The sequence below is a fragment of the Scyliorhinus torazame genome, chromosome 16 (assembly GCF_047496885.1).
Source record: "Scyliorhinus torazame isolate Kashiwa2021f chromosome 16, sScyTor2.1, whole genome shotgun sequence".
Lineage (NCBI taxonomy): Eukaryota > Metazoa > Chordata > Chondrichthyes > Carcharhiniformes > Scyliorhinidae > Scyliorhinus > Scyliorhinus torazame.
Window position 1 is genome coordinate 10,256,324 of NC_092722.1, and position 18,239 is coordinate 10,274,562.

Consider the following 18,239-nt stretch of genomic DNA (forward strand, 5'->3'; position numbering starts at 1 on the left):
TGATATTAATACGGTCAAAGAGGCTGACTGAAGCCTCCAGCACGCTGGCAAAGATCAAATATTAAAACAGAAAGATTTTTCTTTTGGGCAGACAGCAAGTCTCAACATCCACCTGACATCGACATTTTCCAATCAACCTCTCAATAGGGTTCCTGCAATGATTGGGGTTTCTTTTTCACTGAATGAAAAGAAATAAAAGCTTGCCTGTCAGCTAATTCCGCCTTGAGCTATGGAGAGTTAGAATGTCCTAGATATTGTCACAGCAATTCCAGCACAGTTGGAGCCCGCTGTGCCTGTATTAACTCCACATCACAGGTACCTATTCTGACAACACTTGAGCGCCCTTTGTACCGTTTAATATTTGTCTTCAAACATTTCTCCACTTTCCTCTTAAATATTGTGATTGATGAGGCTGCAATGCCCTTTATATTCTAATAACCCTTTAAATGAAAACCCTTCTTCTAACTTACCCCTTCCTGAACTCAAATTCATTCTGCAGTTGTGTCCCTTCGTCACTGAATATAATTTTACACTATATCGGAGAGGGGCCGAATGGCCTGCCCCTGCTCCTAATTTGCATATTTCCCCTCTCAAACCCTTCCCAGATTTCAGTACTACTAGTGATTTTCCCTCGGATTTTGGCTTGGGGTTTGCAGCAGGAATGATGGGGTAAGAGTCCTTCCCGTTTATATCCTTTTTTTTCCCATTTATTTTATTTTTGTATTTTTGGTCCAATGACCCATAATCGGGATGTGCCTTTAAGTAGAAGAGCGCTTGCCGGGACAGTGTGTTCCTAGGTTTTGTGTTTTGCAGAGGAGAAACTAGACAGGTCGGCGCCGAGTGAAACCTCGTACCCGGCTTTGGAGGAAGTCAGCTCGATTGGCTAACTGGGAACCGGTGGGTTAGCCAGGGACATTGTTCTGCCCGGCAACAGTCAGCGATTGGTTCCTGCCGGGTGTTTTTCTCGGAGCGAACTTGGTAGAAGCTTCTAGACCCTCGGAGGAAGAAGAGCTGTGTTCTCCCTCTCTCTGCTGTCTTTATGAGTCTGCAGTGAAGATCATTACAAACTGAAGGAAAGAAAGTTCCCAACTGATGGCCTAACCTTGGGAAAGAAACTAACTGGGAGACATCCATCTGAACCAAAGATTCTTTATCCTTTTATGTTACTAAATTTCCTTTTACCTCTCAACCACCTTTTCTTCTGTGTTTGTACGTATATACAGAGAGAGAGAGAAAGTATGTGTGGGGGGGGGGGGGGGGGGGGGGGGGGGGGGGAAGAGTTAGAAAGGGTACGAGTTGGAAATCACATGGTGGATATCCAGTTATATTTTGCCAGATTAATTATAATTACTGTTAATAATAAATAGTTATGTGTGTTTCACTTTGACAATGCTGGTGACTGTGGTCAATTTAACTCAACCAAATTATTACTGGCCGGCGAATGTGGAGAAGGTACGGAGCTGGGTTAGAGGGGTCGACTCCCAGTGAGTCAGAATAGAGGAGAGTTTGTGTAGGGGGTCGGGGTTAAAGGCGCTAGCAACAGCCCCGCTCCCGACGGCCCTGGGGAAATACGCAGGGAGTCCGGTAGTAATAGCTTCGTTGAGAATTTGGAGGCAGTTTCGCCAGCCCTTCAGGTTGGGGGCAGGGTCAAGGGAAATGCCGATTCGGGGGAACCATAGATTTGAGCCAGGGAAGTGGGATGGAAATTTTCGGAATGGGAGGAGAAAGGAATTAGGACACTAAAAGATTTGTTTCTTGGGGGTCGGTTTGCAGGATTGAAGGAGCTGGGAGCGAAGTATGGGCTGGAGCAGGGGGAAATATTTAGAAACATGCAGGTTTGAGTCTGTGCCAGAAAAGAGATACAGATGCTCCCAGTAGAGCCGGCCTCCATATTGCTGGAGGTGGTGCTGACGACAGGGGGACTGGAGAAGATGATAGCATCAGCGGTTTACGGGGCTATTTTGGAAGAGAAGGCGCCGCTGGAAGGGATCAAGGCAAAGTGGGAGGAAGAGTTGGGAGACGGTATGGAGGAGGGGTTCTGGTGTGAGGTGCTCCGGAGGGTGAACGCCTCCACCTCGTGTGTGAGGTTGGGGCTGATACAGCTGAAGGTGGTGTACAAAGCGCACCTTACAAGGGCGAGGTTGAACCGGCACTTTGAGGGGGTAGAAGATGTGTGTGAAGTTGCGGGGGGGGGGGGGGGGGGGGGGGGGCATATTCGGGGTATCGGACCAGCCGGGGTTGGAAACGGGTGAGGAGACAGATGTTGTAGCCTTCGCCTCGTTGATCGCCCGAAGACAGATCCTGTTAGGGTGGAGATCAACCTCTCCACCCTGTGCCCTGGCGTGGCGGGGGGACCTGCTGGAATTCTTGCCTCTTGAGAAGGTCAAATTTGAACTGAGGGGCAGGATGGAGGGGTTCTACAATTCATGGGCGTTATTCATTATGCACTTTTGAGGAGTGGATTACATCGAACATAAGGGGGGGTTGGGGGCTGGGAGGGTTGGGGGGAGGGGGGCCGGTGTGTTATAATTGTGACTATGGGTGATTCCTGATTCCTTTTTATCATTTGTTTATGTTAACATGCGGGCTAATGTTTGGGGGTTTGGTGGGAGGATGGGATCGTTGTTATTGATTGACATTATATTCATTACTGATTATTGTTTATTGTTGGGTGTAAATTTGGGAGAAAATGTGAAAAAGGAGAATAAAAATATATTAAAATTTTTTTTTAACTCAACCAAAGCCACCGGTATTAATATAAAATCTAATTTCACCTGTGTTGTGGCTCCTGCTCAGGTGGGGCTGGAATTGACTGCGTGCTATTGGGTTGGATTTGTTTATTGTCACGTGTACCGAGGTACAGTGAAAAGTATTTTTCTGCGAGCAGCTCAACAGATCATTAAGTGCATGAGAAGAAAAGGGAATAAAAGAAAATACATAATGGGCAACACAACATATACAATGTAACTACATAAGCACTGGCATCGGGTGAAGCATACAGGGTGTAGTGTTAATGAGGTCAGTCCATAAGAGGGTCATTTAGGAGTCTGGTGACAGTGGGGAAGAAGCTGTTTTTGAGTCTGTTTGTGCGTGTTCTCAGACTTCTCTTTCTCCTGCCCGATGGAAGAAGTTGGAAAAGTGAGTAAGCCGGGTGGGAGGGGCCTTTGATTATGCTGCCCGCTTTCCCCAGGCAGCGGGAGGTGTAGATGGAGTCAATGGATGGGAGGCAGGTTCGTGTGATGGACTGGGCGGTGTTCACGACTCTCTGAAGTTTCTTGCGGTCCTGGGCCGAGCAGTTGCCATACCAGGGGGTCGCGATAATGGGGAAATTGGCAGTGTTTACCCCCACTTCATCTCTGAAACTGACAAGAACTTGCCCTTTTGCACTGATTGCTTCGTAGTGAAAACCCTTGTCAGCTGATCCTGGTCCATGTCAACAACAAGTCCAGTGCTGGGTTAGCACAGGGCTAAATAGCTGGCTTTTAAAGCAGACCCAAGGCAGGCCAGCAGCACGGTTCAATTCCCGTACCAGCCTCCCCGAACAGGCGCCGGAATGTGGCGACTAGGGGCTTTTCACAGTAACTTCATTGAAGCCTACTTGTGATAATAAGCGATTTTCATTTCATTTCATTTTTCATTTCAAGCAACACCCCTGGAAAGCCTCTCTAACTGAGGTTAGTAAATGATGGTTAGTTTTCTGCTGTGGAAGGGTACCCAGCAGCAAATACGCTGAAGCCATGATTGTTTTCACTCTTAGTAGTAGTTTCACTCTTCAAACCTTTCCAAAAAACCCCATCTTGGGATGACATTGAGAATTCCACTTGACTAAGTGTGCATATGTTTCAGAAGGATTTCTTGCAGTGGCCATTATCCTTACCTTTGGAATCCACAGTCTCTTTCATGACAATTTCCACTCTTTCAATGTGATGTTGGTTCCAGATGGGATCCAAGGAATGCCGATTGTCATGCCGGAATGGTAAAATATGGGCGATGGCCTGAAACCATGATTAGGAAAAAGAGAAAGTCATGAATAGAAATATTGGGGCATGTAAACACTGTTGAGGCGGAAGAATCTGCGGATTCTGGGCCTCCCGGAGGGGCTGGAGGGGCCGGACGTGGGGGCCTATGTGGTCAATGTGTATGCTCCGAAGGTGCATACCGAGGGTGGTACTGGTCAATGTGTATGCTCCGAACTGGGACGATGCGGGTTTTATGCGGCATATGTTGGGTCGGATCCCAGACTTGGAAGTGGGGGGCCTGATAATGGGGGGAGACTTTAACACGGTGTTGGATCCGGCACTGGATCGCTCCAGGTCTAGGACGGGTAGGAAGCCGGCGGCGGCTAGAGTGTTGAGGGGATTTATGGACCAAATGGGAGGGGTGGACCCTTGGAGGTTTGCAAGGCCAGGGGCTAGGAAATTTTCATTCTTCTCACATGTCCATAAGGCTTATTCTCGAATCGACTTTTTCATTTTGAGTAGGGCGCTGATAGCGAGAGTAGAGGATACCGAGTATTCGGCAATAGCCATTTCGGACCACGCCCCGCATTGAGTGGGCTTGGAGATGGGGGAGGAGAGGGACCAGCGCCCGCTGTGGCGCTTGGAGGTGGGGCTGTTGCCGGACGAGAAGGTGAGCGAGCGGGTCCGAGGAAGTATGGAGAGGTACTTGGAGACCAACGACAACGGGGAGGTCAGAGTGGGGATGGTATGGGAGGCACTGAAGGCGGTGGTGAGCGGAGAACTGATCTCCATTAGGGCCCACAAGGAACGGAGGGAGCGGGGGGAGAGGGAGAGGCTGGTGGGGGAGATGGTGAGGGTAGACAGGAGGTATGCGGAAGAGCCTGAGGAAGGATTGTTGAGGAAAAGGCGCAGCCTCCAGGCCGAATTCGACCTGGTGACCACCAGGAAGGCGGAGGTGCAGTGGAGGAAGGCCCAGGGGGCGGTCTACGAGTATGGGGAAAAGGCAAGCCGGATGCTGGCGCATCAGCTTCGGAAGCAGGACGCAGCTAGGGAGATCGGGGGAGTTAAGGACAGGGGAGGGAGTGTGGTGCGGAGTGGGGTTGGCATCAATGGGGTCTTCAGGGACTTCTACGAGGAATTGTACCGATCCGAGCCCCCACGGGAGGAGGGAGGGATGGGCCGTTTCCTGGACCAATTGAGGTTTCCAAAGGTGGAAGAGGGACTGGTGGTGGGACTGGGGGCCCCGATTGGGATGGAGGAGCTGATCAAAGGGATAGGAAGCATGCAGACGGGGAAGGCACCGGGGCCGGATGGTTTCCCGGTCGAATTCTATAAAAAATATATGGACCTGTTGGGCCCACTGTTAGTTCGGACCTTTAATGAGGCAGGGGGGGGGGGGGGGGGGGCTTTGCCCCCGACGATGTCACGGGCACTGATCTCCTTGATCCTGAAGCGGGACAAGGATCCCCTGCAATGTGGGTCTTACAGACCGATTTCCTTGCTAAATGTAGATGCCAAGGTGCTGGCAAAGGTCTTAGCCACGAGGATTGAGGATTGTGTGCCGCAGATCATCCATGAAGACCAGACGGGGTTCGTGAAGGGGAGACAGTTGAACGCGAATGTGCGGAGGCTTTTGAATGTTATCATGATGCCGGCGAGGGAGGGGGAGGCGGAGATAGTAGTGGCGATGGTCGCTGAGAAAGCCTTCGATAGGGTAGACTGGGGGTACCTGTGGGAGGTGCTGAAGAGGTTCGGGTTTGGGGAGGGGTTTGTCAGGTGGGTTAGGCTGTTGTATGAGGTCCCGATGGCGAATGTGGCCACAAATAGGAGGAGGTCCGAGTACTTTCGGTTGCACCGAGGGACGAGACAGGGGTGTCCCCTGTCCCCCCTGCTCTTCGCACTGGCGATTGAACCCCTGGCCATGGCACTGAGAGAGTCGAGGAACTGGAGGGGGTTGGTGGGGGTGGGAAGGAGAATAGGGTGTCGCTTTATGCGGATGACCTGCTGCTGTATGTGGCGGACCCGGTGGGAGGAATGCCAGAGGTAATGAGGATCCTTAGGGAATTCGGGGACTTTTCGGGGTACAAGCTCAATATGGGGAAGAGCGAGCTGTTCGTAGTTCAACTAGGGGACCAGGAGAGGGGGATTGGCGAGCTCCCACTAAAAAGGGCGGCGAGGAGCTTCAGATATTTGGGGGTCCAGGTGGCCAGGAGCTGGGGAGCCCTGCATAGGCTTAATTTCACAAGGCTGGTGGAGCAAATGGAGGAGGAGTTCAAGAGGTGGGACGCGTTGCTGCTGTCCTTGGCGGGTAGGGCGCAGTCAATCAAAATGACGGTGCTCCCAAGGTTTTTGTTCCTGTTCCAGTGCCTCCCCGTGTTTATCCCGAAGGCTTTTTTCAGGCGGGTTAACAGGAGTATAATGGGGTTTGTGTGGGCGCGAGGGACTCCGAGGGTGAGATGGGTGTTCCTGGAGCGGAGTAGAGATAGGGGGGGGGCTGGCGCTGCCCAACCTCTGTGGGTACTACTGGGCCGCCAATGCGACAATGGTGCGCAAGTGGGTGATGGAAGGGCGGGGGGCTGCATGGAAGAGGCTGGAGATGGCGTCCTGTGTGGGTACGAGTCTGGGGGCGCTGGCAACGGCGCCGCTGCCGCTCCCACCAAGGAGGTATACCACGAGCCCGGTGGTGGTGGCGGCCCTCAAAATTTGGGGGCAGTGGAGGCGGCATAGGGGGGAGGTTGGGGCCTCGGCGTGGACCCCATTACGGGGTAACCACCGGTTCGCCCCAGGAACAACAGGTGGAGGGTTTTCGGGGTGGCACAGGGCAGGGATACGAAAGTTGGGGGACCTGTTTGTGGACGGGAGTTTCCCGAGCCTGGGTGAGCTGGAGGAAGTACGGGCTCCCCCCGGGGAACACCTTCAGGTACTTACAGGTAAGGGCATTTGCCAGACGGCAGGTGGTGGAATTCCCGCGGCTGCTGCCACACACAGTACAGGACAGGGTGCTCTCGGGGGGGGGGGGGGGGGGGGGGGGGAGTGGGGAAGATCTCGGAAACTTACCAGGTGATGCAGGAGGAGGAGGAGGCCTCGGTGGTGGAGTTGAAAGGTAAGTGGGAGGAGGAGTTGGGAGAGGAGATCGAAGAGGGGACGTGGGCAGATGCCCTAGGGAGGGTGAACTCTTCCTCTTCGTGCGCGAGGCTCAGCCTCATACAGTTTAAGGTGCTGCACAGGGCACACATGACCGGGACAAGGATGAGCAGGTTCTTTGGGGGTGAGGACAGGTGTGTTAGGTGCTCAGGGAGCCCAGCAAATCACACCCATATGTTCTGGGCATGCCCAGCTCTGGAGGAATTTTGGAAGGGCGTAGCGAGGACGGTGTCGAGGGTGGTAGGATCCAGGGTCAGACCGGGCTGGGGGCTCGCAATTTTTGGGGTGGCAGAGGAGCCGGGAGTGCAGGAGGCGGAAGAGGCCATAATTCTGGCCTTTGCGTCCCTGGTAGCCCGGCGAAGGATTCTCCTTCAGTGGAAAGATGCGAGACCCCCAAGCGTGGAATCCTGGATCAGCGATATGGCAGGGTTCATTAAATTGGAGAGGGTGAAATTCGCCTTGAGAGGGTCGGTACAAGGGTTCTTTAGGCGGTGGCAACCGTTCTTAGACTTTCTGGCAGAACGATAGACATTGGTCAATGGCAGCAGCAGCTCGGGTTGGGGGGGGGGGGGGGGGGGGGGGAGGCGGTTTAATTTATTTTTGTTTATGTTATTTACACTGGAGGGTCTGAGGGTGTGTGTATACTTGTGTTAAGTCGGGGTGTTAATGTTAATTTATTATTTATGTACGGGGTGGGAGCGGTTTGGGGTGTTGCTTTTTTAGACTGTGTTTTGTACTTAACCCTGTTGGGTTCTTTTTTCTTTCTCATTTTGTTATTGATATTTAATGAAAACCTTTAATAAAATTTTTTTTTTAAAAAGTGTGCATATTAAAATTTGAAGTCTGCGGTTTTACATCAGCTTATTATCCCTTCATTAGCACTAGGCACTCCCAGCATTTCTTCATCAATATTTCGAAACAATGAGTCAATTGTTTGCTCAACCAGAGCTCCCATTACCACACTACTTTAGGAAATGCTAAAAAGGCGAATGCAGATTTCCCCAGGATTATGTTTACCCTCCGCCGATAATTAAACTGATTTGTAGAAACACGAGTTACAAACAGGAGCAGGGGCCACTGGGACCATCAAGTCCACCCCACTCCAGACAACTGCAGCCTCGTACACCACACACCTATTCCTCCTAACCCAGCCTGCCTCCAATTCAGGACATCCCTCTCCAACCTCCACATGCAATCAGGAAAGGCTCCAGCAGATCACAGTCCCCAGCGACAGATCCTGTCTAACTGGAAACAGGCTCTCGAGAACCTGCTGTGCTTCTTTTGTACGGACGGAAGAAAGCCTTTACCAACCACATGTTGAAGAAGTCCCTATATAAAGAGATCCTTCCTGATGTGTAGCCTGACTAATTCAGATTGTGTAATTCAACTCCACCATCTCGCAATCCAGTTTTTGGGAGTTCTTTGAAGGTGTTTGGTGGTGGGTTTCCAGGAGCAGGTTCTTGTTCAGAGAGCAACGATGGTGAGTGTGCCTTTTGTTACTCTCGAGGGATAGATGATTGGGTTGGTTGGGGGGGGGGGGGGGGGGGGGGGGCTCTGGGTCACTGTCCGTGTGGAGTTTGCACATTCTCCCCGTGTTTGCGTGGGTTTCACCCCCACAACACAAAAGATGTACAGGGTAGGTGGATTGGCCACGCTAAATTGCCCCTTAATTGAAAAAAGTTAATTGGGTACTCTAAATTTATAATTTTTTTTAAACATGAAATTTTTTTTTAAATGCGAGCTTGGCAGGCTAGTTAACGGGAGTAGCACAGTGATAAGCACTGTTGCTTCACAGCGCCAGGGTCTCAGGTTTGATTCCCGGCTTGAGTCACAGTCTGTGCGGAGTCTGCACGTTCTCCCCGTGTCTGCGTGGGTTTCCTCCGGGTGCTCTGGTTTCCTCCCACAGTTGAAAGATGTGCAGGTTAGGTGGATTGGCCATGATAAATTGCCCCTTAGTGTCCAAAATGGTTAGGTGGGGTTACGGGGATAGGGTGGAGATGCGGTCATAAGTAGGGTGCTCTTTCCAAGGGCCGGCGCAGACTCGATGGGCCGAATGACCTCCTTCTGCACTGTAAATTCTATGATTCTGTGATTCTTGTCTGATAATGGGAGCCAGGCTCACCTGTTTACCAAGATAATGGTCGATTCGATACATCTCCTCCTCTCGAAGAACCTTCTGCAGCTCCTCGGCTAACTGCTGAGCTGAATTAAGGTTGTGTCCAAAGGGCTTTTCTAGAACAACACGCAGCCAGGATCCTCCCCTCGGACGGCAGGACGCGTTGACCTTGGTTGCTATGTCAGTGTAGGCAAAAGCTGGAACCGAAAGGTAAAAAATCCGACCTTCCTCCTCCAACTCTTCTTGCACCAGCATTTCCTTCACCTTCTTGTCCAGAATGGAGTAATCTTCCTGTGTGTCCAACTGCTGGTATCGGGTCAGTTTTAGGAACTGATCCTTGAGCAGCGCACATCTGACCGACGGCACGTTCGACAAGCAGGACAGGCCTTTCAGTATCTCGTACATGGCTGGCGAGCCTTGGGCGGAGCTGAGCCGAGTGCCACCGTAAAAACTCAGGCTGTGGGGGCCCCCGACCTGGTCCGTGTATGACTGGAATAAACCTTGCCACAGATACTTTTTAGCCAAGTCTCCGGTGGCCCCCACTAAGATTACAGTAACGTGAGACTTAGATTCTGTAGTGAGCACCTGCAACAGTGCACAGAGAAGCAGCCCAGGTGCAATTTGTGTGGAGATCATTGTTACGTCACGGTGAGTGTCCTCCAGGCCCCTTTAAAATAAAGACATAAAAATTAAATGATTTGCGATCCCAGTTCCTACAAATAAAAGCAACAATTTTTCATCTCTGCTACACCCAACGACAATGCACAGTAATTTTGAAATAAATGCAATTTATATGGTGAAAGCAAAATAGTAGGGATGCTGGAAATCTCAGATAATGATGATGTTGGGGATGTCCAGAACTAGGGGCCGCAGCCGAAGAATAAGGGGTAAGCCATTCAGGACTGAGATGAGGAAGAACTTCGTCTCTCAGAGAGTTGTGAACGTGTGGAATTCTCTCCCACAGAAAGCTGTTGGGGCCAGTTTGTTGGATACATTCGAGAGCGAGCTGGACATGGCCCTTGCGGCTAAAGTGACCAAGGGGTACGGAGAGAAAGCGGGAGTGGGATACTGAATTTGCATGATCAGCCATGATCAGAGTGAGTGGTGGTGCAGGCTCGAAGGGCCGAATGGCCTACTCCTGAATCTATTATCCAGAACCTGACTTCGCAGCGCTAGGGTCCCAGGTTCGATTCCCCGCTGGGTCACTGTCTGTGCGGAGTCTGCACGTTCTCCCTGTGTCTACGTGGGTTTCCTCCGGGTGCTCCAGTTTCCTCCCACAGTCCAAAGACGTGCAGGTTAGGTGGATTGGCCATGCTAAATTGCCCTTAGTGACCAAAAAGGTTAGGAGGGGTTATTGGGTTACGGCGATAGGGTGAGGGCTTAAGTGGGTCACTGAGAGACACGTTGAGAAGTAAACCGTGGTTTTAATCAGCTTACAACTGAGCCTGCCTGTGACCGGTACAACAATGAATGCGGCCCCGCAGGTCAGCTGCCTTTATACTTCCTGTAAGGGGTGGAGCCATGGGCAAGCCCGTACATGCCCCGACATATCCCCCTGTGGGTGAAGCCGTACAATGGCCCATAGGTGGAGCCCACAGGGTTAAACACATAACGTAACACGATACAGCAGTAACATGATATCACAGTGCACTGGTGAATTAACAGTAGTCCCATTCACCACATGTCGGTGCAGACTCGATGGGCCGAATGGCCTTCTACTGCACTGTATGTTCTATGTTCTGTATTCTATGTTTCTTTCACAGAAAGTGCTGGAAGTACTCAGTAAGTATTATTCTGACACTCACTCTGGACAAATTCTTTACTACAACCATCACCATTCCCCTTGCCTTCTGTTCCGTAACATCTTTGTCATTTAACCTCTCCAGCGCTCTACCGTATCCCAGACCTTCCCTTTTGCTTATCCTTCCCCCCTACACCCACCTTTCATAAAACCCATCACATTTGTGAAGAAGTCTTATTGGACCCGAAACATTAACAGGGTTTTCCTCTCTCCACAGATGGTGCCATACCGGCTGAGAATTTCCAGAACTTTCTGTCATTCCTATGCTGTCTTATCATAACCTCAGGGGTGTCCCAAAGTGTTGCAAATGTAATGGTTTATTTTTGAAATGCAGTCGCTGTCTTGTGAACAAATGTGGCAGCCAATGTGCACTTGGTGAGGGCCCTGATGCCCGATCAATTGCACAAAGATTAAAGTTGGGTACAACTGTGGCTTTATTACAGTCAGATGCGAGGCCTCCTGCTGCAGCTGGCGAAATGGCAGGGCCCTGGGGGTCATGCATATTTATACAGTTCTCCGTGGGCGGAGCCAGCCGGCAGGAGCTACCGGCGAACCTGTAGTGCAGGTCCTACCTTACATCTCCTATTACAGTGGATCACCACAGGCCCAGAAACAGCAAACGAGTTGAATGACCAGCTAATCTGGTTTTATACCATTGGTTCAGGGACGAATGCTGGCTAGGACCCTGAGAGAACTCCTCTCTCTTCTTCAAGATGGTGCCATACTATCTCTAATGGCTGCCCCTCCAGGGGAACAGGACACGGGCAGTGGCTGGAGGTGATCGAAGATTGGAAACTTTGATCACTTCCGTCCTTCCCCAGATGTTTTTGTAACTCTGATCCCTCAGCACTGAGCTGGGAAGCTATGTCAATGCAGAAAAGTGTGTTTTGCACTCGTATCTATCAATGATGGATTAGCAATCACCGCGTAGGTGTTGCGTGTTCTTTAAACAAGAAGCTAAAAAGAAATAGCCCATCAGGAGGGCTGATTGGCGCTGATGTACCCGGGAAATGTGGCACACTGCACCTGCTCAGACTGCACGATCCAAATGAGCCCGACAAACTCACAGCCCTGGGTAAAAAGATCTAAATCAAACCCCAGGCTTCAGTGAGAAGCTTAGTCCTTCAAATTAAAAACTTTAAATGAAGGATTAAAGCCCGCAAAAACAATTTGGCCGATACATTTATTCTTCTTACTACACGAAAAACATGAACTGTTTGGTTTTAAACCTTTTATGCGGACTTTCGAAATGTCTTTTTTTTTTTCATAGAATTTACAGTGCAGAAGGAGGCCATTCGGCCCATCGAGTCTGCAACGGCTCTTGGCAAGAGCGCCCTACCCAAGGTCAACACCTCCACCCTATCTCCATAACCCAGTAAACCCCACCCAACACGAAGGGCAATTTTGGACACTAAGGGCAATTTATCACGGCCAATCCACCTAACCTGCACATCTTTGGACTGTGGGAGGAAACCGGAGCACCCGGAGGAAACCCACGCACACACGGGGAGGATGTGCAGACTCCGCACAGACAGAGACCCAAGTCGGAATCGAACCTGGGACCCTGGCGCTGTGAAGCAATTGTGCTATCCACAATGCTACCGTGCTGCCCTATTGACTGAAAAGAAATCAGGATCAAACACCTGGAATGATCTGTGGGGATTCAGTAACCAGATTGTGCAATCATCATGGTCATGTACACGCACTCATCAAATAGTCACTCTGGGCAGAATCTTCTGCAGGCGACAGGGGTCTTGGCCACAGGCTGGATAGTTAGCGAGATCCTCCTGTCACTTCTTTTCGAGAAGGCCAGCCACATCTTGTGCCACTCAGGCATTTAGCAGGTCAACAGCAGCGGGTCATTCCCCGGGATCAAGGACCCCGAAGTCCCGCCCAACAAGAGCTGCCAGCCACTCCGAGACCAGCAGCTATTCTGCACTCCGCAGCAGCAGCATCACTCGGGTGGTGGCAGCCACTGCCAGTCCCTACCTGAGGCCTAAGAATCACGGAGGGACCCAGGCACAGGCAATTAATGACAGGTGGGGCGTAGAGGAATGGTGGCAGCAGAGAAGTGGTGGTGTGGGTTCAACAGCACGGATAAGGGGTAGCTCTCAGTGGTCTCTCCTCTTTCACACTGCCAGACCCCTCGGTCAGACACCGAGTACCTTAAAACAAGGGACCGGCCCCTACCCCTGGAGACTACAATCAAACAAACTAGGTATAGCCAGCAGTGATGGGGCAGGAAGGCCTCCACATGTCTTCCGACCCCTGACTTTGCTGGCAGGGTCCCCACCTACCTCCCTCTTACCCGTTTAAGTGCCCCCTCCCCCATCAACCCAACCAAGGGGGAGGGCTAAAGAGTCCACCCTATGTGTGTGAGGCAGTGTGACACTGTTCACAATATAAAGACAGACCACAGCACCACTTGAAGGAGAACCAGGTTCGCTCATGAAACAGTTTCCCCACAAGGCAATCCAACCTCCCAATGTGCTACACAGAGAACTTGGTCTCTTTTACCCCTCTGCTGCCTTTGTGGGGTTTTTCCCCCTCTCTATCCTATGCTAGTCTCTCTCCTTCTCTTCTGCTTTGCTATCTTCCCTCTTACTCTCCTCACTTTTGGTTTTGGGGTGGGAGATGGTAGACAATGCGGTGTAGTGCAGAGGTGAAAATATTTTGTAACAACAGCAGGCTCCGCTTAGGGTGGAGAACTGAAGAAAACTGTAACCCTCATGGCTCTGTAGCCACCTGGGTTGGCCAACTCCCGACGTAAAATGGAGAACAGCAAAGGTTGAAGGGAAATTCAGCCAACACAGGCAGAAACTAGCAGGTACACGTTTACTGTGTATTAAACTCTGCAAAAGCCCAGACAGCATCGATACAAGCAGCCATCTGCATAATAATGTAGCAGCCATCTACATACTAATGAGTGATCCCCGGGAACAATCAAAACATTTGGGATAAACAAGGCCAAGCCAGACTCCTCGGCGCCAGCAGGAGCCAACGCAAAAGAGGTTAACGGACACCTCAAGACCGCCCATCGATCAGGGAACCGCTCCAGTATTGGAGAAATCGAACCAAGCGATTGGAACGAAGTCCAATCATTTGAAACCAGGTACAGGGTCCGCCCCGAAAGGCGGGAAGCCCCTGGGGACTATAAAGTTAAGCCCCAAGTTCAAATTGTCCTTCTTGACCGGGTCACTCAGCAACGCGAACCAACCCTCGACAGTGACCAGTTCAGCTACCGCCAAGAGCCCGTAAGTCTTAAGTCAACGCTCGCTACGAGATAGGCGCTCCTAGCTACCAGTCTGTACCAACTTTTGAATCCCGCAGACTCAGAACCCGAACAAAAGGCCATTTGTTCCCCTGACCTGGTGGGCCAGTCCGAAGCTAAGTATAGGCCTGTTAGTTGTAGACGTAGAATTTATGCATGAGTAGCGATTACTGTGTATAATAAATGTGCTTTGATTTTAATCTTACTAATTGGTGTATTGAGTTATTGATCATTACTTGAACTTGAACCTCGTGGCGGTATCATAAAGATACCTGGTGACTCGAGAGCAAAGGTTATAAAACAGAGCCAATTGAACCAACCAAAAGTTAGCAACAGCTCCCTTCCCATCCTTCCTCTGAAAGTTTCATACTTTCCTCCCCTAAACCTGACTATTACTGGGGTGAACCCCCCCTCCCCCCACCCACCCCTTGTCAATGTAGCAGCATACTTTGGCAATTGCATTCTTAAGCTAATTGCCTTACTAAGACGGGCGATAATTATTAGCTCAACCTCCAAAAGAGTATAAATGGCCACAGCTGGGACAGTTGTTGCAGGGGAACCATAAGGAGTTTGGATCTCTATGAGCTGTATGTAGAATAAACTTGTTGAAGGTAAAAGGCAAACTGCTGAATTATTTCTCTGTTAAATACTAGCATCGAAACTAACACTCCCACCCACTAATCCCCTCCTTTTTGGCTACCAACACTACCCCTATTGTTTCCACTTTGAATTACCTCCTGAACCCCTGTAATCTTCTCTAGCTTTATCATCAATTATCTCATAGCTTTATCATCAATTATCGACTCTGTACTGACCCTCTGAAGGAGCACACTGCTTAGGCCCAATCCAATCCCCCACCCTATTGCCCTATTCCCACCTAGGGACAATTTAGCATGGCCAATCCACCTAACCTGTACATCTTTGGACAGTGGGAGGAAACCGGAGCACCCGGAGGAAACCCACACATATACACAGGGGTAAAGTGCAAACTCCAGATAGACAGTCACCCGAGGCTGGAATCGAACCTGGGTTCCTGGCGCTGTGAGGCAGCATACCCACTGTGCTGCCGTGCCTCATGTGGTGGTTGGTGAGATAGTTAGTTGCTGCTGTTCCGTAGTCAATTACTTTACTTCCAGTTTTAATACATTCTGATAACCCAGAATGCTGCTCCAATGCACCACTTTCACAAATCATTTGTCACCACCTACCAAACTCTTATGGCTTCACTAGTTGTTTAGCTGTCACCTTCAGAGCAATATTCACTCCTGAAGTTAACAAGCTCATGTAATATTGTTATGGGCCAGGGCTTAGAAACTCCAAAGCGTATTATGAAGTTCACCTGATCTATAACTTTTATGTTGAATTTGGCTCAGATGAACATAAGAGCTTTCAAACTTGTCCTTGTTGTCTGTGGGAGCTTGCTGTGCACAAATTGGCTGCTGCATTTCCTACATTACAACAGTGACTGCACCTCTAGAGTACTTCACTGGCTGCAAAGCAGCTTGGGATGGTTTGGGGTTACGAAAGGTGATATATAAAGGCAAGTGTACTTCCTTATCGAAGCCTGGACAACGTAGTTCTCTAGGCATGCTCCCAATCACAGGCATATTCTGTTAGAATGCAGTGGGTTTGGAGATTTGTAACCATTGTTTTTGTTGCTGATGCCTCTGGGGTGGATAGATTCCAACCCAGAACGCCAAGATCTTTCAGTATCAGTAACTGGAGATACTTACAAATCAAAAGTTGCATTGATTCAAACTTTATACCCACCCATCTCTGAGATGCCACAGTCCACGGCGACAAGAGAAGTTTGGACTCCCCGCCCAACAGAATCCCAAAATTTCACAATTCAACACAAATTTGTTTTGTATCTTCACCGCAGAATATACTCCATGAAGTTATTGGGCTGATACAGCAATCGCACCTCCCAAATCTTTTGAAAACATTCCACAACAAGAACAGATTTGTGGAAATGCCACCATAATTTTAAATATATAAACGTGGCGTAAGTATTCTGCTGAACAAAGAATAAATGAGATGAATGCTCTCACTGAAGCATGGTCACATTCTGCCAACACAGATAGTAAAATACTGCCGAAGCTGGAATCTGAAACAAAACCCGAGAAAGCTGAAACACACAGCATGCCCGGCAGAGAGAGAAAACAGAATTAGCATTCTGAGTCCCGCATGGCCCTTCTTCAGAACTAAAGAGAGGGGAAAATGGGATTATTATTTTTTTACATAAGAGTGGCTAGAACAGCGATTAGGGGGAACTGGGAGATTGCAACATAGATGTAGCAAACGTAAGTACAAGTGACAGATGGCCCAGGTTGAGGGGGGGGGGGGGGGGGGGGGGTTGCATAGGAACAAAAAATTCTAGGATATAAAAAAAGGTTAAGATGGAGGGGAAAGGGCAGCACGGTAGCACAGTGGTTAGCACTGCAGTCTCACGGCGCCGAGATCCCAGGTTCGATCCCGGCTCTGGGTCACTGTCCGTGTGGAGTTTGCGCATTCATAGATTATCATAGAATTTACAGTGCAGAAGGAGGCCATTCGGCCCATCGGGTCTGCACCGGCTCTTGGAAAGAGCACCCTACCCAAGGTCAACACCTCCACCTTATCCCCACAACCCAGTAACCCCACCCAACACTAAGGGCAATTTTGGACACTAAGGGCAATTTATCATGGCCAATCCACCTAACCTGCACATCTTTGGACTGTGGGAGGAAACCGGAGCGCCCGGAGGAAACCCACGCACACACGGGAAGGATGTACAGACTCCGCACAGACAGAGACCCAAGCCGGAATCAAACCTGGGACCCTGGAGCTGTGAAGCAATTGTGCTATCCACAATGCTACCGTGCTGCCATTACGGGCTCCCCAAACGGACATTCTCCCCGTGTTTGTGTGGGTTTCGCCCCCACAGCCCAAAGATGTGCAGGGTAGGTGGATTGAACACGCTAAGTTGCCCCTTAATTGGAAAAAATGAATTGGGTACTCTAAATTTAAAAAAAAAAGATGGAGGGGAAAGGTCACCGTCGAAAGTTGTTGAACTCAATGTTGAGTCTTGAGAGTTGTAACGTACCTAATGGGAAGATGAGGTGCTACTCCTCCAGTTTGCACTGAGTTTCATTGGAGCATTGCAGCAGCCCGAGGGCAGGCATGAGAGCAAGGTGCAGAGTTGGCAAGCAACAGGAAGGTTGGGGCCATGCTGGCGGGCTGAGCAAAGGTGTTCCGCAAAAGTGGTCACCCAGTCTGCTTTTAGTCTCCACAATTTAGCGACCGCCGCACTGGGAGCAGCAAACACAGCCGACCAAATTGAAGAAAGTTCCAACAAAATGTTCCTTCACCTGAAAGGAGTGTTCGAGGCCTTGAATGGTGAGGAGGGAGGAGGTAAAGGGGCAGGTGTTGCACCCTCTGTGATTGCACGGGAAGGTGCCGTGGGAAGGGGATGAGGAGTTGGGGATTACCGAGGAGTAGACCAAGGTGACACAGAGAGAGGGGTCCCTGCAGAATGCTGACGGGGGTGTGAGGGGAAGTTGTGTTTTGTGGAGGCATCATGTTGGAGTTGGCGGAAATGGCGGAAGATAATCCTTTGAATGCGGACTCTAGTGGGCTGAAAAATGAGGACAAGGGTGACCCTGTCAAGACTTTGGGAGGGGTGGAAGGGATGAGGGCAGAGGTGTGAACCCAGCTGAGTGCCGTCTTGGTTAAGAACTTGGAAAAACATTGGTTTAAAAAAAGCAAACATGTCAGACGCGCCATTTTGGAAGGTGGCATCATCAGAACAGATGTGATAGAAGCGGAGATAGAACTAGGAGGACGCAATGGAGTCCTTACAGGGTGTGAGAAGCGGTATTGATGTAGCTGTGGGCGTCGGGGGGCTTGTAAGAAATATTGGAGGTCAGTCACGGGAAATGGAGACAGAGAGGTCAAAGAGCAGAAGTA

At 50.2% G+C, this 18,239-nt stretch overlaps 1 protein-coding gene across 1 annotated transcript in view; it reads right to left on the reverse strand.

Annotated features, from left to right (window-relative positions):
• Positions 1 to 18,239, reverse strand: part of h6pd (hexose-6-phosphate dehydrogenase (glucose 1-dehydrogenase)) — a 74,924-nt gene that overhangs the window by 44,981 nt on the left and 11,704 nt on the right. Inside the window, exons 3-4 of the mRNA XM_072477922.1 lie at positions 9,226 to 9,886; positions 3,878 to 3,995 (exon numbers count right to left, since the gene is read on the reverse strand). Of these exons, the coding sequence (XP_072334023.1) occupies positions 3,878 to 3,995; positions 9,226 to 9,886 (779 nt within the window). The remainder of the gene's footprint in view (positions 1 to 3,877; positions 3,996 to 9,225; positions 9,887 to 18,239) is intronic.